Source organism: Thamnophis sirtalis, unplaced genomic scaffold (genome assembly GCF_051295495.1).
Source record: "Thamnophis sirtalis isolate CommonGarterSnake01/CBP01778 unplaced genomic scaffold, rThaSir2_p1.2 scaffold_3, whole genome shotgun sequence".
In the NCBI taxonomy this organism is placed as follows: domain Eukaryota; kingdom Metazoa; phylum Chordata; class Lepidosauria; order Squamata; family Natricidae; genus Thamnophis; species Thamnophis sirtalis.
Genome location: NW_028261383.1, coordinates 163,048,002 through 163,073,308, shown reverse-complemented (window position 1 = coordinate 163,073,308; position 25,307 = coordinate 163,048,002). Strand labels below are relative to the sequence as shown.

At 39.2% G+C, this 25,307-nt stretch overlaps 1 protein-coding gene across 1 annotated transcript in view; it reads right to left on the bottom strand.

Annotated features, from left to right (window-relative positions):
- Nucleotides 1–5,361: 5,361 nt before the first annotated feature.
- The window catches only part of COL5A3 (collagen type V alpha 3 chain), a 133,710-nt gene continuing 113,764 nt past the window's right edge, over nt 5,362–25,307 (bottom strand). The window contains exons 54-67 of the mRNA XM_087710659.1: nt 22,263–22,316; nt 18,855–18,908; nt 18,155–18,262; nt 15,578–15,631; nt 14,314–14,367; nt 12,544–12,651; nt 12,377–12,430; nt 11,954–11,989; nt 11,105–11,158; nt 10,265–10,523; nt 9,943–10,055; nt 9,725–9,793; nt 8,483–8,719; nt 5,362–7,942 (exon numbers count right to left, since the gene is read on the bottom strand). Coding sequence (XP_087566785.1) covers nt 7,796–7,942; nt 8,483–8,719; nt 9,725–9,793; nt 9,943–10,055; nt 10,265–10,523; nt 11,105–11,158; nt 11,954–11,989; nt 12,377–12,430; nt 12,544–12,651; nt 14,314–14,367; nt 15,578–15,631; nt 18,155–18,262; nt 18,855–18,908; nt 22,263–22,316 — 1,401 coding nt within the window. The 3' untranslated portion in view covers nt 5,362–7,795. The remainder of the gene's footprint in view (nt 7,943–8,482; nt 8,720–9,724; nt 9,794–9,942; nt 10,056–10,264; nt 10,524–11,104; nt 11,159–11,953; nt 11,990–12,376; nt 12,431–12,543; nt 12,652–14,313; nt 14,368–15,577; nt 15,632–18,154; nt 18,263–18,854; nt 18,909–22,262; nt 22,317–25,307) is intronic.

Genomic DNA, 25,307 nt, shown 5'->3' with positions numbered 1-25,307 from the left:
TCTGGAAAGCATAAGATGGTTTTGTGTCTTCCAATGTTTTTAGGTCACATCCTTTAATTTAGAGTGACCCACAGAATGGTAGGCTACCTGGTGTCAAATAAAATCTAAATATATTTAGCAGTGTTTTAAGTCACAAGGGAAAGTGGTGTCTCTGGATAATTAGTTCCTTTCGTGTGCTGAGTATGATTGGGATCATTACTACTTCTAAATATATAGAAAGGGACTTTCCCTAATAATTTTAGTGGCTGTCTAAGTCTGTCATTGTGAAGGCAGTCTGGTAGGTATTCTGGTGCCAACTGGCTTTGAAAATTGGTAGGTAGTATCATTACTTCAGTTGAAGTGTAACATGTGCAGAGACAAATGCCCTATTCAGACAGCTGGTAATCTGTACCTCTTTGCAATTTTAGCACCAAAGACAAGGGTAGTAAGCCACCCAGCCTTATTGGGAAAATGGGTGATATATAAATTAGATATATAAATAAAATAATTCCACCTTAACTTCATTACAATTTTCTAAATGGGGGGGTTCCCAGCATCTCAACAATTTTAATAGAAGAGAATCAAGGTCAAACTATGATGCTCTCTGAGCTTGGTCATTTGACCGCAGATGTTTTGTTACCCAACAAGTTAACATCCTCATGTCCAGTAATAACCTGGCTAACTGTATGCTCCTGAATGAATCTGTTTTGAACTGATATGCTTATCTGGCCTATGTGCAGTCTATCCTTTGGATGTTTCAGTTAAAATAATGTGGCCAAATAATATATTCCAGCCACGTTACCAGCCTGTTTTAATCTGAAGAGTATTCATTTTTTTCCAATCCTGTTTTCTCCTGTTGCTTCATCTGATACTGCTTTGATGCCATAAAGCTGGCTGATGAAATTGTAATTGCACTGTGCTGTCTCCTTTTCAGGGCATACTTGTGACTGGTCAAGTTTCTTTTTTTAATGCTGCGGTTGACAGCATTATGTTCCCTCCCAAAGATTGGCCAAGTAGTCCATCTCTCAGGCTGGGGGGTGAAATTATACGCCCCTCAGAGAGGGTTCACAATTTGGGAGTCCTCCTGGATCCCCAGCTGACTTTAGAACACCATTTGTTGGCTGTGACCAGGGGGACCTTTGCCCAGGTTCGCCTGGTGCACCAATTGCGACCCTACCTGGATCAGGAGGCCCTTCAGACAGTCACTCACGCCATTGTGAACTCAAGACTGGATTACTGTAATGCGCTCTACATGGGGCTGCCCTTGAAGAGTGTTCGAAGACTTCAGCTGGTCCAGAACGCAGCCACGCGAGCAATTGTGGGTGCACCCAGGTACACCCACGTCACACCTATCTTCCGGGAGCTGCACTGGCTACCCATTAGTCTCCGGACCCGCTTCAAGGTGCTGGTCATTACCTATAAAGCCCTATATGGCATCGGACCTGGGTACCTGAGAGACCACCTCCTGCCGATCACCTCCCATAGACCGATTAGATCTCACAGGTTAGGTCTTCTCCGGATTCCATCTGCCAGCCATTGTCAGCTGGTGACTCCCCGGGGGAGAGCCTTCTCTGTCACAGCTCCAGCCCTTTGGAACAATCTCCCCGTGGAGATCCGGACCCTCACTACCCTCCCGGCCTTCCGCAAAGCCGTTAAGTCCTGGCTGCTCCAGCAGGCCGGGGGGCTCTCGAAATATCCAGCCCCACGGAAACTGTGACTGTTGTGTATTTTAAAGTGTTGTTTTGTGTATTTATCCCCTTCCCTTGTTTATTGTAAGCCGCCCGGAGTCCTTTGGGAGTGGGCGGCATACAAGACCAATAAACAAACAACAAACAGTTGGATAAATCTGGTTCGGCAGATGTTAGATTGACTGGGACCCAATTACAGTTTTCTCTAAGCAGCATGAGGATGAGGATGGAGTTGCAACATTTGGAAGGTTATAGTTTCTCAACAATGAAATACTGTAGTAGTTAGCTTGGCTTAGCTTCCAAATGTGAAGTCTCAACCCTATAATATCTGCTCCAATTCAATCAGCTGAAGGCATCAAACAGCAATACTTTGGGTTGGTGAAGCCTGATTTAGTATTGGATACAGACTGGCAAAAGATTTTCTTCGGATTTCTCCTCCATTCAGGGTGCTCGCTTGAGTAATTTCTATCTAGCTTAACAATATCTTGCAGAATTGTTATAAGAATGCACTTCCCCAAGCCACCTCAGATGATGAAGGAAAAAAAGGAATCAGGCACGTTTTAGAGTGGCAGCTCCATATACAAAGAAAAAAAAACCCCAGCTTTGAAGATTTTTCTTTCTATTTTTTATGCCCTTGTTTGCTGTATGTCTAATCACACCAGACATGTGCAATTTAAAATGCCCACACACAGTTTAAGGTCAGGTATCTCTTTTTTCAAACAACATGTATTGTTGCAAGCCAAGGTTTCTAAAGGAAAGAAAAAGTCTAGTTTTTGAAAAGATCTCTTGAAAAAGCAATCTCTGGCCTCAATCATCTTCAATATGTGTCTGGGGCCATTTTTGTGCCTGTGAATTACTTGAGTGATCCCATGCTTAAAGCAATCAAATGCTTAAAACCATTTAACAGCATCCAACATCACTTTTTCCTGTATAGAGAAGCAGATTTAGCACTCCCAGTTTCTGATCGCTGAGGCCTTTTTTACCAGCTGCTTTAGGTATGTTGATCAATGAATTGTTCATACAGATATAATGAGCCATTGCTCTCTTGAGCTAATAATCTGAACGAGTTAGAATTAAGGAGCCACTGCTTAGAGTCATCACAAAACATGACTTTGATGGATTTTTTTTTTGAACACAGAGGTTACTGCTGCTCCAAGCTCCACCCCACCAAATAAATGATCTAATACAGCCTTTTAAATTTGGGGTGGGGTGGGGTAACTAAGAATCATTGTGGTATAGGGTCAGCTTTGGTCCAGAAAAGTTCCAGTTCAAATCTCTGCTCATCAAATTTCACAAAGGGCATAGGCAATATTGAGGATAGTCACTTTTGGGGCAGATAGAAAACTAATAGAGATTATGTGAGATGTAGGTATGACTTAAGTATTGACAATATGGCTGCTCACGTGGGAATCACTGCTGGGAGGTTTCAGTTGCATCTTTGTGACAACTTGTATTGTCTGCAGAAACCAATCCAACCACATCAGAAAATTACCCATTTGAAAACTCTCCCAATTGGCCCAATTCCTGTCTTCGAGATATAAGTCACCTACAGACTTCTAGCCACCATTAGTTAGAGCAGTGTTTTTCAACCACTGTGCCACGGCACACTAGTGTGCCGTGACATAGTGTAAGGTGTGCCGTGGGAAAAACACCCGCCAGGTGTTTTTGCCTCGGGACATCTGTGTGTCCCGAAAGTTGCTTTCGGGACACAGGGATGCCTCTATTAAGTCCCTGCGGCCCCGCGTTTACTTTAAAAACGCGGCGACCACCGGGAGGTAGCGCACGCAGGGACGTCACTGACGTCCCATGCGTGCGCCCATAGCAACAATCGCGGAGGACCGGAGCAGCGAGGAGAACGCGCGCTGTCAACTTGGTAAGTGTTACCAGCGGCGCGTCTCCTTCGGTGTTCCGAGCACCGAAGTGGGGCAGTACACAGGCATACAGCCTTCAGTAATACACTGTATGGCTGAAGGCTGTATGTCTGTGGGGGAACTATACTGCACCTAATGTGGGGGAATTACAACCTATAGGCACAGAGTTAATTTTTTTTAACATTTTCTAATGGTGGTGTGCCTCGTGATTTTTTTCATGAAAAAAGTGTGCCTTTGCACAAAAAAGGTTGAAAAACACTGAGTTAGAGAGAACTATTCTGTGTGCTCCTGTTCTAAATGACATCCATCTAGAATGGGAATGTGTATTTCCTATAGCTAGAAGCAATCTACATAGTGAGGACCATATTCCATTCCTGATTTCCCCCTTATTTTTATCACGCACACCCCAAAGCCACTTTCAATGGCCATTCTGAAGGCAGAGGGAAGTTGAGGAGCAGGCAGTTTTCATTATGGTGCCAGAAAAGAGCATTTCTAAGATAACAGAGACTGACTATCACCACCCCAGTACTTGCAGCTTCTATAAGGACAATAAGAGATTATAATCTAATGTAAATAGGGGTACCATACTGGGGAGGGCAATTACAAAACAAAAAAGACTATTTGTCTATTGAAGGCTAATTTCCAACAAATCTATTTTCCCTTCTCTTCTAAGGCTGCAGTATCTGGCCTGACACAAATACCAAAAGCACAAACACTTTGCTTTGATTACAACTGACAGGGAAGATATGGTAGCTTGCTCAACCCTAGTTATCCCCACTGAAAACTTCAGCGAAATTAAAGATACAGTAATGCTTTGTCTTTTGTGATTTTGGGGAGGGAGCTGCTCCTAATAGAATTCTTTTTTAAAAAGGGGCATTTTAAGTCTACCCTTTCCATAGCCACACATTAATAGAGCTAAGTTGGGAATGAGTAACCTTTATTTTCATTGAAGGCATTTGAGAATTATTTGGTGGGGGGAAGCAATGGTGTTACTGGAGCACTACCTCCTTCCCATGAGAATTAACTATGAGGTCTGTGGGAATATGTGCAGCTGGAAAACTGCTTGGCTAGCTTGTTTTAACTTGAATGTTTAATTGCAGTGGGTATCAATATATTCTGTATATGTGTGTGATTGCACATACATATGTACAAATACAGTAAATATATAGGTTTCATTAATCTCATTTTCCTTCTGTTTCCTTTTTACTTAACCATTTCTCACAAGTGGATATATCGGGATAAAATAAATTACAAGAGTTAATTTGCAAGTGCTGTTGTTACTAGTTTTGAATTGCATTAATCATTAAACCCCATTTTATAAAGCAGTTTTGACCAAAACGAGACCAGACGCTATGCATTTATATACTAGCTGTTGTCCTTGCCCTAGATAGTGCTTAAAGACCTTGTATTCAAAATTACATTTTCTTTGAAGGCTGTGTTTATGAAAATCTTGTTTGGTATAACTCATCATGCAAGTGGGATGTGTTGTTACTTTGAGAAGAGGGACAGGTACTCTGCTGATGATCAGAGGAACTGTCCTTTTCTCTTCCTCCACCCACTCCCTTTTAAAATATTACTGTGTAAGGCCAGGCTCTTGTATTAATAAGGAAATGGTCTCTACCAAATCCCTGATAATTAAGTCCCAAGAATGAATAAAATGAACAGCTCAAAAAGTATGGGATGAGACAGATAATAAATATTTGAATTTAAGAGTCCATTTGCTCTATTTAGCAGCCCATTTGCTGCTAAAGATAATATCGATTTATAAAAGCACACACTCGTTTTTCTGTGAAAGTTAATGTAGGAGAAAGGAACTCTTCCCATACACACATCCCGAACCTTTATTAAAGTATGACACAGACTCTCATGGAAATATATCACTCTTTCTTCAACTTGTCTTAAAAAAAAACTGCGATCCTAGCCAATCAGAAAACTTAATCCTGTATAATATGATGTCACAGTGCCAACTACATAGCACAATAGGGTTGTGTTGAGATCACAGAGGAATGTTCAAGCTCCCACTGATTGGAGAGAGAAAATAGGATACAACCTTTTTGTGCCAGGTAGTCCCTAATATCTACTGTTTGTCACACCCATAAATATGTACTACTATTTCATGCCAAGACCTTTTAGTTTTGGACAGGAATAAGAGCACAGTTGGTATTAACACCATGATCTTCTCTTATAAACATTGTAAATGGGGAATCTGGGATTCTATAAACCCATGAAAGGACACATTTGTGGGTGTGATAATATTCCTTAAATGTATTCTCTCACATTTCAGCTCAGTACTGGTCCTTGAAATGCAGTTTTTAACACAGAATTAAATCTGTCTGATGCCACAAGAGATGCTGTTGGTGAGTAGCACAGGCTGGGAGTGAAAGTCCCAGTTCCAAAGATATTCTCCTCACTGAAGCAAAAGAACAAAATATGTCCCTTTTCTGTCAAATACGCAAGGCATTATTGATAGAAAATTTCACATGTGGTTCTCTCCGATCTCAGCACTGAAAATGCAATAACTATCAAGTTGATGTCTTCCCACAGTTAGGCTTCTCTGCTTACGGCTACCTCTGCTTCAGCAGGAAAAATACTGGTTGTCTAACAATCAGGCAGAATTCTGATTATCACTCAAAAGAACAAAGAGGAAGCCTATCCTGCACAAACAACATTTGGTATGCAACTACACATTCAGAACAACCGAAACCCAACCCAGCATTTCTCCTATTAGACACTGGCTCTAAAATCCTGCATTAGGGAGTCTTTCCAATCCAGCTGATACAGAAATGGTGGGCAGTCACGTTTTGTGGTTTAATGAGGGTTGTTAGGTGAATACAGTAACCATCATACATGTGTGGACACATACATACCCAGTTTGTGCCACAGCCTGAGATACATGGAAGCATAACAAGAGGGGCACTTAGCACCAGAGTGTGAGGAAAATTCAGTGATAAATGAACATGGCACAGTGCAGAAGGCAAAACACAAGGTACAAGCTCCATCTCTGAAGAGGTTGTTGGGTTTCAAGGACCCTGTTAAGTGTCTTGCTAGCAGAGAATCAAGCTTTACTCTACTTTCTTTCCCCCATAAGGAGAAAACATGCCAGAATCACTAGCCATACCTTACAACAGTCTTCCCCAACCTAATGCCCATAGCTGTGTTCAGTCTACCACTCAAAATTCCCAGTCAAGTTTTCCCTCCCAAAGCTAATGGTGGTTGCTAAGTTGCGGAAGAATGCCTTATAGGAATCTGCTGAGCATGGCTAGTATGATAGATAAGATGATGAGAGACTAGTGAGTATGGCTTGTGCTTACTCTTTCCAACATGAAAATTGATAGTAGGCTTACAGGGTTATTGTGAAGTTCTTGTAGTAAATATAAAGAATGGGAGACATGCTCAGCATTCTAACAGTAAGACTTTGTATGTCTTGCTACACAAGCACCATTTGATCTTAAGATAGGAAAATAAAATAGTGATTATTTTTCCCAAGAGGATACAGACTCTAAGCATAGTATCTGGATAGTTTCTGGTTGTTGTAGAGAAGTATATGTCAATTAATCTCCATGGTAATTGGAAGGAAGAGATGGAAGAGTCCTATACAGGCTACCCCAAATTGCATTCCATTGTCATGCCAAAACACTTATCAGTTGAGCTGAATTCAATACAATACAGTTTTAAAAATATGGATATCCTATGCTTATTCCTTAAATCTTATATCAGTACAGTATCTTGTTTTTCTGTGGTTGTCTGTTGGATCCAAAACTATTGCTCTACTTCTCCGTTCTTTCCCATTGCTCATGCCTCAGCGTACATCGCTGTGCCAATTGGTCCTGAATTTCCAGTTCCCAACATGCTTCAGGCATAATCTTGACATCCCGTGTCCTTTTTGCAGTGAAGTTCAACTATAGAGAATGTGGTCTCCATTATCCCCATCGCTACAGGTGGCCAGATCTGACCAGTCAGTCCAGTGCTTCACTAAGACGGCAAAATAGCACCAATAATGGAGCTGCAACAAGAGAGGGCCCTGGCTCAGTCTGAACCCTGTGCAACTCCCCAAGAGTCACACCCTGAGGGACCTTGGCCGCATAAATAGGAGGCTGTCATCAGGTTAAACACAACGGCAGGTCTTTGCAAGGCTGACTCTAGTCCTGCACCCTCCCACCCCCCCCACCCATCAGTGCAGAGAGAAAGGGCTTTTAGTTCTCTCTTTTCTAGAGGTGGTCCAACATGGTCTAGAGGGAGTGTCCATCTTTGGAGGGCTCAGCCACTGAAGCAGACTGGGCCGAGTTCAAAGCCAAACTTTTGATTGGTATCTCCGAAATCCTGAACAGCCACATCAATCAATGGTAGATGCTCCACGTGTTGCGTCACCATTTGTAGAACTGTCCGCTCCTGACCTTTGCGTACCTGAAAGTAGAGAAGATAACTTCAAAAGCAAAATCTTGAAGATGTGAAATAATGGCTGCATCAGGGTTTGAAAATGTTTCATTGGGGGTTTCAGCAAAATAGTAGATCAAACATGGTTGAGAAAGCATAACATCCCTTAATTTGGCAAGCATGGACCAAAGTGGCAATGGCTCTAAATTCAGAAAAGTGTGGATATTTTTCTCAGAATAGAATAGAGAGGAATATTTTATTCTGGTCTTTTAACATGTCTCCCCTCTTATTGTTCATATGAGAGTTGCAAAATGCTGAAAAGAAAGATGAATGAAAGGGAAGAAGTCATTCAAAGGGTTTTTGGAGCAGATGGTTTTCTCTCATGATAATTTTGGAATACTCAAAGTTCCATCCCGTGATGGTGATCTCACAGGTCAATACCTTCACTTTAAGATCCAGGTGAAATCACTGTGATCTGCAATTCACAGAGTCATTTCATATTGTGGGGATGAAGATCAAGCAATACTGAAATGGTCAAGAGATACAAAAGTCAGAAGAATGCTCTCTCACCTGACAGCCATCATACACGGCATGGATGGGAGTTTCTGTGCTGTTGTGCATCAGCTCCACATCATTGAAAGCCCGAAAATGCAGAGCCTTCATGTGGCTGCTGGTGTTGGCTTCATACCAAGCAGCCATATTTTGGCAGAGGAGGGTAAAGTTCTGCCGGGCAACAGCACTCAGCAGGCGTAGGAATGTGAGTTGAGTGACCAGCACAGGATTGCCATCTGCATCCACATAGGAGAACTGGCAAGGAGAAGGGGAGAGAAATGATGGGTTAGCAGAAAACCACTATGTTCCTTCCAGTCTACACTGCAACCTCCTCACAGATAAAGTCACAGACTGGCTATAATTACACTAAGCCTTTTATGATCCATTTGGCTTTGAATCCAGCAATTATACTTTGTAAACAATGGTTTGGGTGCATTGTCTGAACCCGGCAGCTGCCAAAAGAGCCAACACAGTCCTAGGCTGCATTAACAGAGGAACAGGATCAAGATCACATGCATTGTTAATATCACTTTATAATGCCTTGGTAAGACAACACGTGGAATATTGTATCCATTTTTGGTCACCACAATATAAAAAAAGTTTTTCAGACTGTAGAAAGAGTGCAGAGAAGAGCAACAAAGATAATTAGGGGACTGAGGGCTAAAACATATGAAGAATGGTTGCAGGAACTGGGTATATATAGTTTAATGAAAAGAAGGCCTGGGGTGACAAGATAGCTGGGTTCCAATATTTGAGGGGCTGCAACAAACAAAAGATCTGAAGGCAGGACAAGAAGCAACAGATGGAAACTGATCAAGGAGAAAAGCAACCTAGGACCAAGGAGAAATTTCCTGACAGAAGAAGAGACTGGACAAGCATTTTCCTGAAATGATATGGGGTTTCATTTAGGATATAGGTGGGGTTGGACTAGAACAGTGGTCTCCAACCTTGGCAACTTTAAGACTTGTGGACTTCAACTCCCAGAGTTCCTCAGCCAGCAAAGCTGAAGTCCACAGGTCTTAAAGTTGCCAAGGTTGGAGATCACTGGACTAGAAGACCGCCAAGTCCCTTCCAACTCTGTTATTCTGTCATTCAATCAGTTATAAATCATACCTGAAGAAAGGTGGCTTGGCTTTGCATATGGATTTGATACTGCATTGGGCCATGACTTTGATTAACAGAAAATGGGAAATAGTACTGTATTCCCTTTCCAGATTTCCTCTAGGTATAAAGCAATCTTGACAGAATGGAAAAGGTTACCTTTTTGCCTCTTTTGAAAGTGCTGAACCAACTTCCTGGTTGCTCCTTGTTCCAGGCAGCAAGTCGTACCTAAAGGCATAGATTTCATATTGTTGCTCATCTTAGGGTTTTACATTCAGGTTCCTTAGCCAAGTAACCTGTTTGAGGTACTAGGGCAATTTACATAGCATCTGATCTTTTTGCTGATCACCTCTTTAATGGTCAAGTGAGCTACTTACAGCCTCAAATTTCTTGTCAGGGAATAAGCAGGTTTCTCCACCAGCTGTGAAATTACAGTAAACTTTGAAGGCATCTCGGCTGCATCCCTGGTTTGGATCAATCCAGTATTCACCTAAAGAATAGTATGTGGATCAGTGCAGAAAGGGTTAGGGAAACCATGAGGAAGTAGGCCCCTCACAATCAAAAACTTGCAAGTTTGGCAGACTCTCCCTCTTCCCCAGTTATCAAATGCAACACACAGATCCCTTTGGTTCGCATAATTAGGGTAGATGGCACATTCTATTCTGAACCCACTGCTTGGAGTTTCACCTTGAAACTCACCATCTTTGAGATGAGCATGACAAAACTGAAGCTCCTTGCAGACCCTGGCTGGACTATCCAGAGTGCCCAGTGGGCATCGCATTTGCTCCACCTCATCACGTAGAGAGCTTAGAGCTGCCAAGACTTCTGCCAGTCCATCAGCATCAGGATCAATATCCCCTTCCCCTGGAGCATCCCCCTGTTCTTCAATCTCCCAGTCCTGGCGGCTTGTGCGCCCACTTTCCATGGGCATTGGATTCTGCAATTCAGCAGGGCGGCCCTAGAAGCAGGAAAATGAAAAACAGAAAGAAGATTCAATAGTTTGTGTACACATATAACATAAAGTTAGACCTGATTAAGTAACCCGGGTGGGAGATCACTAGAAAATTCCAAGGCTGCAACCAGGCAGAATGTTTAAAACTAAAAAATGGAAGAAAGGAATCATAAACCACTTCTGAATGGTTATCATGTACATGTCCAGAAAATGTCAGGAATCAGACATGAACCAAAGGAGACCTTTTTAAATTTATGTTGCCAAAACTCAAAGCAAACCCTTCATTTTTAACATTTCTTTGAATTTTGTAATGTGTAAAAAATGTGGATTCATGCAGTATTTACATCGCTAGAAATTTGCACAAAGTTGTATGCATTTTAATATCTATCTCTCCCAATGTGGGAATTTCTGTATGCTTTTATAACCATAACATGTATTATTAAGAGAAAATGTAATAAACATGCATGCAATGGGAGAAGATGGCTAGAAAAATGCACACAGACACAATAGGCATACCGTATCCTAGAGAAAGCTATATAGAACATAGGTGAATTTTGTGTAGACCTTGTAGTAAACCATTCACTTACTGGTGGTCCTGGTGTCCCTGGTGCCCCTGGATCACCTTTTGGTCCAATAGGTCCCTGCAGGAAGATGGATCAATAACTTGGTACCAATGCACATATACCTTTTTACCACTGCTCATATCTGGAGCATCTGGGAATAGCAGTTTAGCAATATCTGCAGAGCCCAACTCTGTTTGAGTAGCTAATGTCAGGAGCTAAGCATCATAAGCACTATTCAGAGCCTCCCTTAAGTGCACATCTCTTCCCATGACTAGAATAATAATACTAATGATACTACTACTACTACTACTACTACTACTACTACTACTACTACTACTAATAATAATAATAATAATAATAATAATAATAATAATAATAATACCCATTGTCATCAGGGTACTTGGCACCATGTCCAAGAATTTTGCAAAATACATCAACAAATTGCAGCTTCCTGCAATAACAAAAAACTGCAAAAAAACTGTGCTACTCGGAATATCTTATATTTTAAGAAGGTCCTTGGTTGATACCTAGGATGCTGGCAGCAAACTGTATCAAGCATTAGCACCAGTCACTGGTATTTGTAATGCATTTTTGAATGTTCAGTTGGCTGAGTTTCATGTTTAATGAATAAAATATATAATAATAATACATTAAATATCAACCAACTGTACAATTTGCGGTACATTGGTTGCCCCCTGGATTATAGCTATTATCTTTCACTGACCCAAAATTTAAGTTCCTTTGATACAGTTTTCAAAACTGTACTGTACAAGACTTTCAAAATTAAAGCCCTAAGAACAACAGCTAATATGTAGACAACTCTGGTTTAATCTCTTCCTCTTCGTGAGCCCTGCAGTATTGGTTGGGACTTACCAAAGACCCTTTGTTGCCTTTTTCTCCCAGAGGGCCCTACGGAAAGACAGAAAGGGTCAACAGGCGAAAGGAGCTCCTGGATGTAAGAAGAAGATGGCAAAATAGCATAAGAGATAATATCCTTTTGCAAGGAAACTAAAGAAATAAAGACAATGTCAGAAAGTATGGATAGGCAATAACGAAATAGTGATAGTGATGAAATGCTGTAAGAATAAATGTTTTTAGATAACTGGGGAAGAACAGATGAGAGAGGCACAGCCACATAAAAGAAAAAAAATAACTAAGGTGTAGAAGAGGGAGACAAATGTTGCAGAGTTCCAGAGAAGTTCTCATATCAGAAAGCTAAAATCCTGGGCATTACACAGTGGCAGCTTTTGAGGAATTATTTTGGAAGCGATTTAGAATTTTGCATGAAATACTTACTGAGTGGCCAGGAGATCCAGGTGGACCTGGAGGACCATGAGGTCCAATATTGCCCTTAGGAAGAGGAAAAAGAGTATCAGTATTGTGTGCCTGACTGGGAAGTCCCATCTCAACCAACTTCCATCTACAGAGTCTGTTCCCATCTGAACTGGCTTCCATCTACTCACAGAATCGCCTTTAGTGCCCGGTGTTCCCTGGTTCCCTGGCAGCCCCTGGTCACCTTTTTCACCCATCTCACCTGGAGGGCCAATCAACCCAATGAGTCCTGCATGACCCTAGAAGGAAAAGGGGAACTGCTTAGTTTAAAAAAGAGCACTCTGATAAAGCTGGGAGAGGAGAACTTTGAAACCACTGTATAATAAAAGGTGTAAGAAATAGGTATGGGATACTTCACATCATGGAGGCAAGAGGTTCTGTACTGTCATTTTGACCAGAAGGAGTGCTGATCTATTTTAATTTTCTGCTGCCTCACTTCAGGAAAAGTGGCTTTTGTCCAGCAAAGTAGCCACTCTGTGGCTGAGAACTAGCTTCTCTTCATTGGAGTACTTCAGTCAAAGCTTTTGAAAGCAAAAGGCCGTTTGAAAGTTCTACATGCCCCATCCCCATCCCTACACATAACATATATACACATATTTCTGGATCTTGCTAGAAAAGAGAATTTGTCCAAAACGAAATACAGGCTGTGTTCATACAATGAATGTTAACCATGCTACTGCTGGGTCATGATGTAACCTGATAAGCCAGTGGCAGCTATGCCTTCATCAAAGAGCAAGAAGCTGAGGCTATCAAGAAGCTGCTTTGTTGTTGTTGTTGTTGTTGGGGGAAAATGTTGCTGGGGGAAAGACAGATAAGAGGATCCAGAGCAATCCTGTATTTGCAGGATCTTCTAGGAATTTGCTTTTCAAATCAAGAAGCAAGAAGAGCAGGTTAGCACTCTCTTAAAATTTTATTGTGCTCAATGTAGTTGGCTGGGGGATGTTTAGCTTAATCGAAAGCAACTATGTTTCATATTAAAATTGGGGGACAATACACAATTGCTAATGTCTCAGTTGACCAAGATGGAACCTAGTTGAGTTTCTATTAACTGTCTTATCTTTTTTGAACAATACTACTGAACAAGAGGAGTTTAGGTTTTTTGTGGCTAAAACTGACCTCTAAAAATCCACTCCTACTGACTTTGTCCATACAATTGCATACACAACACTTTGCTCCAATTAAGCATGACATGAGAACAGAACCAACTATTATTCATTAGATAGACAGGAAGCCCAACACTTTTGCTTAATACAGGTAGTTTTCTGGTCACAACCCTAATTGGAATTGGAATTTCCATTACTAAGTAAAGTAGCCATTAAGTAAAACATCACATGACCATGCCACTTAATGGCAGTGGTTTCAGCAGTCCTGGCTGCAATGGTTAAGTAAGAGCTGCATGGTCATTTAGTAAGGACCTCATACTCATCTATAATACTGTCTTGTTCTCTCTTCTTATGATCCATACAACATCCATTCATTTTTTTTAAAAATAATAACTTGAGCTGAGAATTTCAATAGTGCATTGTTCTGTTGGTCTTATATGAGTTAACAGCATCCTAAAGTAGTCCCGTTTGATAATTGGTGAGCTCCCCTCAAGTACACGTAGCACTGAATACCTCCAGATGTGCTAAACAATCTCCTCTTTAACCTAGCTGAATTATAGCAGTTCTGGGCAGGGAGGCAAATATAAAATTCTTGTTGAGCTGCTATCTAAGGATCATCAGCTTCCTGCATCATAAATTATTCAAGACCCCATCTAACAGTTACAACAATTGAAAAGGAAGGTTCAAAATTTAACAAGGTAGCTGCAGAAAGAAGAAGCATTTCTAGGACAAGAGATGATTCAATTGAAGATTGTAAGGTCTTTCATTTTCTACCCAAGCAAGAATATATACGTTTACCTTCTCTCCCTTGTAGCCAGGATCACCTTTGAGACCAGGGAGCCCTGTAGGACCCTATGAAGAGGAGAACAGCTGCATTAAGAATGGAGTTCAAGAACCACTGCCTGGAAGCCTCATGATAACAGAATAACAAGAGTTGGAAGGGACCTTGGGGGTCTTCTAGTCCAGCTCTCTGCTCAGGCAGGAAACCCTATACCATTTCACGTTTTAACCTTCAGTCCCCTAATCATCTTTGTTGCTCTTCTCTGCACTCTTTCTACAGTCTCAATTTCTTTTTTAAATCGCGATGATCAAGTGTGGTCTTACCAGCATGATCAACCAGTGAGGCCCTCTAGTGTAGGTATAATCATCAATTTCAGCATTTAGATCTTTTTTTTTTTTGTTTAAAGTTTTGTTATTTTTTTTTCTGTTCATGCAAATAACCATTTGGATCTTTTTGTTGGTTTTGAAGTTTGCGAAAGTTTAAAGGCCTACATTATTCTTTGCAGAGGCTTAGATCAGTGGTGTCAAACTGGCGGCCCATGGGTGGATGCGTCATGCACAGGCCACACCCACCCCAGCTCTGTGAAGGGAGGAAACATCGTGATAAATCATGTGATGGCAATGTGATGTGGTGAGTTTGACACCCATGGATTAGACATTCATTCCAGTTTTCCCTGATCCAGATGAGTAATGGTTTCATCCACTTCAGGTGTATTGCTATGTAATATGCTGTGTAAGGCTGAATATGGTCTTTGGGCCAACAGGAATTGACCACTCTTGCAATAAATGGTCATTTAGAGCTGGAGTCAATAGCAAGCCACAATCCAATGACACCAGAAGAGTAGGACTATTACTCATTTGTCCTCCCATATTCTCATAACTGTTTCCTTCATATAGGTTCATCCGTATCTATTCTTTGGTATGGCATCAGTTTATAATTTAATCCTGGCTAATTCATTAGAATCATAACTAGTAATTCCCCCTGGGAATTGAGCTTTAATCAACCATGAATTTTGAAGTAATAACTGCTCAATGAATCAGAATAAGCAGCTGCTTCTCTCACTTTTCTTTGAAAAATATTTTGGAAAGCCTACTGGGATTTTTTTATTTTTTTGTTGTTAGAAGGTCCTCCTAACATTGTCCCAGTGATAAATACCCATGTAAGACCAACCCTAATTGAGGGGAGGGAGATGAAAGTGATTGTGAAAGAGTCTCAGCATTATTAACTGACAATCTCAGGACAAAACCAGTTGTTGTGCAGAGGCCATTTCTTTTTGCTTACCATGGGACCTGGGGGTCCTGCCTGTCCTGGAGCTCCCAGTAGACCAGGTTCACCCTAGAGTTGAAAAAACTTGCAACATTAGTAACAAAAATTAAAAGACTTTTGGAGCTAAAATGTACATCTGGGCAAACTCTTCTCTACATCATCTCCTCTCTGTGAAAAAGGCTTTGGTCTGTACCCGTGCAAAGCTTTGAGGGAGTCATTTTAGTTGCTGAGTCATGACTCTTCGCAACCCCATGGATCATAACACACCAGCCCTCCCACCCTTCGTTGTCTCCCAGAGTCTGCCCAAACTCAAAGTCATTTGCCCTACCTCTAAAAGCCAAACAGCTGTGTTGCTTCATTCCACCCACCTCTCCATCAGTTCCAAGAGGAGAGCAGCATATGCAAAAGTATATTGGAATTAATGGGATTGATAAAAGAAGCTTTGAAGCCACACAACAAATCAGTAAGGGGAGCTGCAGCACCAGTTGTCTTGAAACATCTTAGCAAAAGAAAGCCTGACAGCCTTGCATATTAAACTTTTGTACTCACTTTCACAATAATGACTCTTAAAAAGAAATTATCCTTTTTATGTGTCTTTCATTTAAAAAAAAATCTCAACAATGCTATGGATGTATGTGGAGTAAAAACAAATTTATGTGGTAAAAGTATGTGGAGAGAAAAAGCAAGTTTTCAAATCACCTTGTAATTTTCTTTTGACAAATAATAAGCTGGCTGTGCAATATTATGTGGTCACTTGCCATCATGTGTTCAGTTAATCTCTCAAAATATATTAAGATGGGCAGCTATTTTCCCCTGCCCTTATTGTAGAAGGGGAAAGAAAGAAAGAAAGAAAGAAAGAAAGAAAGAAAGAAAGAAAGAAAGATAGATAGATTTGCAAAATAGCTGCTCCTTTCCTTCTCCTTGTAAACTCCATCAAGTGACAAGACAGTTCAGAACTGTCCAATAAAACTTTTGTTGTATAGTTCCAATCCAAACTGAAAATTGGTGTTAGAAAATGGCTTAGGCAAAGCATAACAACTAGGTTCATATAAAATAATTAAATCCAGGATTTTGTCCAATCCTGTTCTAGTTCTTGGTACGTCTGGACTTATTAGAACAGAAATCAACATGTGAAATTTTTTCAGCTGTGAACATTCCCCTGCAAATGTTTAGAAACATGCTCTTGAAACAATTTTTTCTCTTAATATACTCCTTTTCATTTTTAAAAAAATCTGATAACAGCATGAGGCATTGAGGAAGTATAGAATTTAAGAGACATGTATTAGGTGGAAATGTCATAAAGCTCAACTCAGCTGGAAGATGATCCATTATAGGATGAAACATGTCCTGAATGTTAACTTTCCTTTTCTACCAATTACTGAGCTGGTTTTATATATATTTGTCACAAGGATGCTTTATGCTTTTTACTCGAAATCACATTTAATCCCTTTAAAAATGACAGTTTATATTCTGGGAGAATGTAATATAGTCTAAAGTACATTATATTTGGAAAAAAAGTTGGATGTTAGTGTCAGTTTAACTTAGAAACTCTTTATGGAGTACAATTCTGTACATGTCCTGCCATTACATCTGGGTTTTGGGTTCTCTTAAACTACAGATTCTAAACACTTTTCATTATTTTTATAATATAGATATCTAATTATTGATTTCAATAATATTTAAATACACGTTTTGAAAGTACTAGAATAGTAAAATGGTCACGATACTATCTTCATATTTGTTTTAATCCAAGCTTATACATCAAGATAAAACTAAGATATTTCTTCAAGTTGAATAGTTTGTGTTGTCTTTTAATTTTATCTTTATGCTACTCTGCAAAGTTTTCCATGTAACATCTGTACTTTATAATTTTTGTCTTTTTCCTCTCTAAACAAAGAAGTGAACAATTAATAAATTAAAGTTTTCTTAACTAAGAGGTGCAGATCATGATGTGCTGGATCGTAATTTGCTAAGAGGAAATTCTTCAATCATTACTCACTAAGCCCTGTAAAATAAATGGCCTATAAACTAAAGGAACAGTATGTGTGCATCTAAGGGAACTCCATGCTCAGCTGGAGCTTTCTTTGATGTCTTCACCGCTTCATTTCCCTCAGATGACAATGTGCACAACTTTAAAATGCTGTGTGCCTCCCTTCTGATGCACCAAAAGCTCTTTTGAACTACAGTCACTCATTTGAAAAGGATCTAATAAATGACCCTGGAGTTAGTCCATTTATTCCTTAAACCGGAGTTTGTTCCAAAGAATAGAATTTTTTCCCACCACCTTTCCAACCTTATTATTCCTTGCCCAGGTTTTCTAGCATTAGAAAGACATTTTCTAATTTTTCAACTAAATCCACCTGCTAGGAGTTCAAAGATCATTGCTTCTGGTTCTCTATTTTTAGACAGAAGAACAGAGACTCACCTTCTCCTCAAACTCTTTTCACATTATAAAGTAACTTGATTTTCTGCCTTGGAACTTTATTGCTAATGTTTGCAATTTTTCTCCATGCAACATGATATTGCATTAATTTGCAGCCTATTCTTCTTCATCCCTCTGTCAACCGTTTGCCAAGAACGGAAGATACTTACTGCTGCACCAGGAATTCCACGCAGACCTTCTGAACCAGGTTGGCCTGGAGGTCCTTGCGGGCCCACAGGCCCCATTTTCCCTGAGGGACCATCTATACCAGATTCACCCTATGGGCAAAGAAGGAAAGAGAGAGGGGGAAAATATCCATTTATCATAGAAATATTTAATTATTTCAAGATTGTCCAATGGTTAGTCACTATTTTCATGGAGCAGATAGCTTTAAAGAATACTAAGCTAATTTATTTCACTTTGCTTTTGGAGCTGAAGGATAGAGGTGGCTATTGTAGAATGATTTCTTGTATAGTATGCTTTGCCCTTCCCCTATGCATACATATGTACAGAAATTAATTAGATTGACAGTTGAATGTTACTTCCTCCAATATACTTTGTGGCAGAGGCTGCAACATGGTGTTTCTCAGTCTTAGCAATTCTAAAATGTATGAACTTCAACTTCCAGATTTGGGAGTTGACAAAGATTACACATCTTAAAGTTGCTAAGATTGAGAAACAACATGTGCGTCTTCCAACATAGAGAAGTCATTGCTACTTTTCAGAATCTTCTGAGATATTTGCCTTGCCTTGGTCCAATCCTGCAGGAAACACTGATAGTGGAAAAGGTGGAAGAAAAACAAACAAAAGAAAGAGAAACTAGCATTCCTTTATTGGATACCAGAATAAAATTAGCTTGGTTTCTATCACCTTGATCCCTTTCTCACCCTGTCGACCTTCACGTCCAGCTGGCCCAAAAGGTCCCTGGGGAAAAAAATGAAGTCACTGCATAAATCACTTGGATTAAGATCTTGTGGTTTAACATTTCTGCCTTTCTTCTACAGAACACTTAGTTCTATTCATACCAGGGGTGAGCTGCTCCTGGTTCTAACCGGTACGGTAGAAGAGGTTCCAGAAATTTGCCGTACCTTTTAGAACCCGCTCCTCTGGTAGGACAGTAGTGATTCATACTCTCAATTTTATTAAATAAACATGTAAAATTCTATCCTAACCATAAGCTTATACAAAAATTAAACAACATGCTATCAGTTTGGAAAAAAAATCAGGCACATCACACATAATAAAATGGGCAGTATATTAGAGAGGAGTCATCCCCATGGAGTGGAAATATATACACAAATAATAAAAATAATAAAATATCTCTAAAAAGTACACATGGAGTCTTATGAATAGTATTCAGACAATTAAAGGTAAGTTGAGAATTCATATACATTTGCTTAATTTTAAGCAAAGCCAATAAAAGAATTCAAGTCAACCTCAACCCCCTTTGTAAGTGGGACATCATTATGCCTTTTTTAAAAGGATTTTTTTCATTTAAAACAGCTCAGAAATACAATCTTTATTTTATATTTGGACCAGGAAAGTAAAGTTACATATTTTCAATTTCATCTAACATGGCATATATGTAATTACAAATTATATGGCATATTCTGGAATCTAAATGAAGCTAACCTAAAATTATAAAACCAGCTTGCATAGAGCCAATGTGTCCTTTTATCAGAAGGACCAGTATCAGAAGAAGTTAAAGTGGAGAGCATGTCCCTCATTCTGGAATTTTTGTTAAAGCAGAGAAGATAACATTTATTTCCAGGTGAGTTTCTGGTGTGAAATTGCAAATGCATGATTTCCTCTAAGGGACCTTAGATGCATTTTAATATTGGTTCAGCTTGTTTACAAGAAATATTTTCTACTTATGGAAGAGAGTTGGGCTGGAAGGTAAGTTGATCAAACAGAATTTTCATGGAAGCATCCATTGTGTTTTATTGGCTGTATCCATTGGGCTATATATACATACATCATTTTATTCTGGCAGATTTTAAAAAATCCTTTAAAAACATTGCACAAATGTTTTCTTTCATGACTTTTTTTAATATAAGGAGCCTTTGTATATAGCTTCTCATAAAGTGGGTTTTCAATATAAATTCCCCAAGAACTTCATTTTGTTTTATTTTTGCAAATTACCTTGAAGTTTTCCTTTATTGCATAATTATCCAGATGCAGGCTTTTTTGAAAGGAAGTTTCCCTCATTTTTTTTTTTAAAAAAAACACAAATCAAATTACCATCGTTTGGCTAAGAGGGCTCTTGTGCCAGAAATATCACATCTTTAATCTATGCCCAATTTTCTTTTAGCTGCTTTATAGCCCATCAAGAAAGATGTTAATAAGACTTTCAAGTAATATATAAACATAGCATTTCCTTGTGTCTGGTTACTGTGGGTTGTGCTTTGCAATCTTTTGCTTTGAATCATGAAAGGGGTGATTCCATAGGTGTTCCTCTGTTATTTTGATATATTTGTCATCAAATTGAAAGTAGATAGTGAAGTAGAGATTGATGAGGTGCACGAATATGAGTATTTCAATCTTAGCGTATTTGGTTAGGCTGAGTGTGTTGTGTAATACATCGATTTTTTTCACTACCTTCAGATTTATGGATACAAAGAGTGCTGTGGCATCAAATGAAACCATATTTTCATTTTCTTCTATTTTTTAGGCCTTTTGATTTTTTTTTGGGAGGTACTGTAGTGGGAAGTTGATAGAATATTCACTCCCCTCTGTGAGATGTCTGAGCATTTTTGTTCTTTAGCTATGTTGCATGTTGGGGTCCCTGATAAAGATACAACTGGATTAAAAGAAGTGTCAGACTTATGTATTTTGGGACATCTATAGAAGCATGGTGGGATGGGTCTACTGTTTTTCATCCATCACTGTTCTTCTTTTGTGAATTCTTTTTTTTTGTTAGGCCATTAAGGGTTTTCTTGACCAGGTCATCTAGTTTCTCTATTGAGTTCAGGCTTTCTGCAATGTAGATTTGTTTGTCTTCCACGTCTTTGGGTTTTTATGTATATTGTGTGCGGTCCATGATAACTGTAGTTCAATATTTGTCTGCTGATGGTGATGGTTTGGTTCTTCTTTAGATTTTTGGGAGCTGCTCAGTCCTCTGCTTTGAATTGTCTCTGATTCTGTACTTTGATCCGTGGGTTTTATTGGCTGTTTTATGTTTTCTTGAGTCTCTGTGACAGGACCTGTCCCTTTAAATCCTGTTTCTAAGGTTGAAAGAATTCTAATTGTTTAGCATTGTTTATGCAATGTCTATACCTTTCACTGCAGGTGAGAACTGCCTCCTCTGGTTTTGCCAGCTGCCTGGGGCCCTGAGGGGGGCGCTCACTGCTAGAAGTGGCTGATGGGATAAAAAGACCTTGTCCCTGTCCTGTCTGACTTTTAACACTCTTAGTTTAGTTTAGTAAGAGCCGAGGTGGCGCAGTGGTTAGGGTGCACTACTGAAGGCCACTGTTATCTGCAGTTCAGCGGTTCTAATCTCACCGGCTCAAGGTTAACTCAGCCTTCCATCCTTCTGAGGTAGGTGAAATGAGGACCCAGACAGTGGGGGCGATATGCTGACTCTGTAAACCGCTTAGAGTGGGCTGAAAGCCCTATGAAGCGGTATATAAGTCTAACTGCTATTGCTATTTCTTAATAATAGTTTAACTTTGTGTTGTTTTAATCTTTTAACTGTGTTTCACTTGTTTTATAACCAATAAGACATCTAGAGTGACCTTGGAGGGGAGATGCAGAATAAATAAATAAATAAATCAGATAGATAGATAGATAGATAGATAGATAGATAGATAGATAGATAGATGGATGATAGAAAGAAAGAATGAATGATGATAGACAGAGCTTTGAAGGGCATTGTTCTGCAATGGATTGTGGAGGACTGAACAAGTTGATTACTCATTTAGGTTCTTTGATTCCTGGGGATTAGCTTGATCAGTTTGTTTTTGAGTTTTGTTTCCCTTTTTTTCAGCTTGCCTTAAGAGATGTTGTCTTGATGGTGGTTGTCAGCATTTTTGTGTGTTCTGGGCTCATAATACGACCCAGTTGTTCTTGAAGTTATTTAAGGAGTGCCAGTATTTGTTTAGTCTGGGGTGAACATCCATGATCCATAGCTGCATCACTTTTTGGCCACTTTGTGCTGTTTATTGTGCTGTTTATTGGAGATTTGTATCTGATACTGGGAAGCAGACCATACTGCCGTTGGCATTGCTACAGAAAGAACAGTTGTTCCTTGGAGGTTTGCCTATGTAAGTCCCAACTTACCCTCTTCCCTGGTGGCCCAGGAGGACCTACTTCCCCAAAAGCTCCAGGTGGACCCTAAACAAAATGAGAAAAATAAAACAAAAAGTATTATGTCTATGGACATCATTTGGGAAGGCACATGTTGTAGTGCAGAGAAGTTTTCCTGATCCCATAACATGGTCTGATGTAGATCAATCACACATACACAAACACACACAAAATGTCCCTGAGTACAATGAAATGTAATTATCCTTGATTGGATTGATTTAAGTTTCCTGCTATGTATAAATATGCCACTACACGTGAATGCAGTGTATCTACTTGTGACAATCATTATTTGGATCAGTGGATGTGACTTTTAAGTATACATTAATATTAATATTTTAAGAGACAACTGTATATTATGCAACATTCTGACATCAAAATGCTTTTAACATTTTGATGGGTTTCAACTGTTTTCATTTTAGGGTTCTCATATTATTCATCACAATAATAGCAATAAAATACATGATAATGATTTATCATGGTGATATTGATTTATCATAGTTTCCCCTGGTTTGCCTCTAAATTCTGGAAATTTCAGTTAACATAATGTTGAAAATGTATTTGTTGTCTCTTTTAGAGAACTTTAATTCTAAGGCTTCATTAATTTATTTTATTAAATTTAGACATCTCCCTGGCTCCCAAATCCCACTTTAATTTTTTTAAAAATTTTAAATTCAGGGGAGGAAACAAAATAGTCAACTCCATTTGCATATATAGTGAGCATGTAGATCCCATATATAAGGAGGGGATCTGAACTGTCTGTAACTAAGCAGGAAAAAAAGTTAATAATTGGTGAAGATTCCACCAATGAATACCATCTGTGAAAAAAGCAAATCCATACCAGGCAACCTTTGAAAAGGAATGGAAAATAAAACTGGCAATATTCACAATACAATCTTCATGTATTACATCCAAATCTAGAATAATGCATCATTCTGGTCACCAATTTTGAAAAATGGTAATAGAGATGGAAAAAGTACAGAAGAAAGCAATCAAAATGTGTGTGAGAGAGACCGGGTGACTACTTTTCACATGTGAAAATATTATAATTTGAGATTATTTAGTTTGGCAAAGAAGGATAATAGGGAAAATACGGTCAGGATGTATAAAATAATGCATGCAGTGGAGAAAATTGACTTTTATATATATGAACCTAACCCACTATTCATTTTCAAGATGATCAGCAATATGTGAAGCACAGAAAATATATAAGAAATAGAATGGAAAAGAAACCCAAGGATGTAAAAATAAGAACAAAACAAAGGGAAATAAAGCTAAATTTAATTCACATCATACTTTTATACACTCTTCTGTTCTTGTTTCAACCATGTCCCCAATCACTACATATGTTTGTTGTTTAGACCTCATCTCTCTTATTTTTAAAGGTCTTGTCAACTCCATTCAACAGCATATATCCATTTTGCAGTTCAATCCTCACTGATTTTCTCTGTATGATCAAACTGACTCAGTGCGCTTCTCTCGTATCAATCACCCACTTTTGTATTCAAATCACATTCATTGAGCAGTCATTTGTTCTTAACCCCATCTTTTTCCCTTCTTCCCCTTCAGCATTCTACTTAGTTTTGTGTTTCTTCTGACATTCCCAACTCTTTTTTTCCATAGATCGAAGTGGATATAGAAGCAGTCTTAAAAACATTTCCACTTCTTTTGATAAAGAAATATTCTTCGCAACAGATTACATTACTATCCATTACTTTTCTTAATATCTGAACACTTCTCCATCCATTTTGCCATTTTTAATGAATATTTCACCTGCAAGACACACAAATTCATCTCCCTTCACCGTTTTTCCATGATTTATGAAAAACGTGCAATGTTTTGCTCCATTTTATCTGTCAAATACAACCATCTTGGCTTGAAAATCTTCACAGGCAGCTTCACCATAAGTAAATCACATCAATATTTTAACATTTTTCATAGTAACATTCAAAACATTTTTTTGACTTATTACTTTCATTCCCTTACAAATCCTTAACATCCTGTTTCACATTTTCCCTTATTTCATTTTCATTCCAAACAATCCCATTAGTTTTAGTCTTAATTCTACTTACTCTGCTGGAGACTCCTTGTTTAGTTCTTTTCACACACTTCAAATCACATTTTCATTTCTTTCAAAATTGCTTTGTATTTTTCTATTATTATTTTTTTGGCTTAACAATCATACAAAGCCTACATATCTTGCTCAGTCATGCCCCAATCATGTCCTGTTTGGGCTATTGCAATGCACTCTACATATGGCTATCCTTGAAAAGTATCCAGAAATTTCAGCTGCTGCAGAATGCAGCCACATGAGTAATTTTGGATGGCCAAAGACAGGCACATGTAACACCTTTGCTTCGCAAAATACATTGGGTTCCAGTTTGCTTCCAGATCTAATTTAAGGTGTTGGTTGTGATTTATAAATCATTACATGGCATAAGGCCAGGTTACCTTAAGAACTATCTTCATCCCATTACAAAGATTCTTCCCCACTCAAAAAGGCAGGGAAGGTATGTTGTCAACCCCTTCAGTTAAGAAACTCTGACTGATGGAAACTAGGAAGAGAGCCTTCTCTGCCATTCCCCCACCCCCAACCTGGTTGCATATTCTCCCCATTCTGGAGATTAGGCAGCCCTTCACTCCCCTGGCCTTCTTTTAAAGGAATTAAATCATTGCTCTGTGGCTTAACATGGGGAGCTCAGAGGTGCACATTGAAATGGGGCTGGCTAGTGCCCTGAAAGCCTATCTTCATCTTCTAATTAATTTTAAGTGTTTAGTCATCCTTGCCTTTTAAGTTTTTAACTATTATACTGTTTTTATATTTTAACATTTTACTATACATTGCCCAGAGCCCTTCTTCAAGGAAGATCATTGGCATCCTTCAATCTCAAGAGACTATGGTATCATGCTCTGGAAAGAGGTCCTAAAGCAGCATCTGGTGTGGCTAAAAAGGCCAATTTGAGGGGTGGCAATCCATTACACACTGAGGGCAGATACATTCCGTCCCCCGCCCAGCCCCCA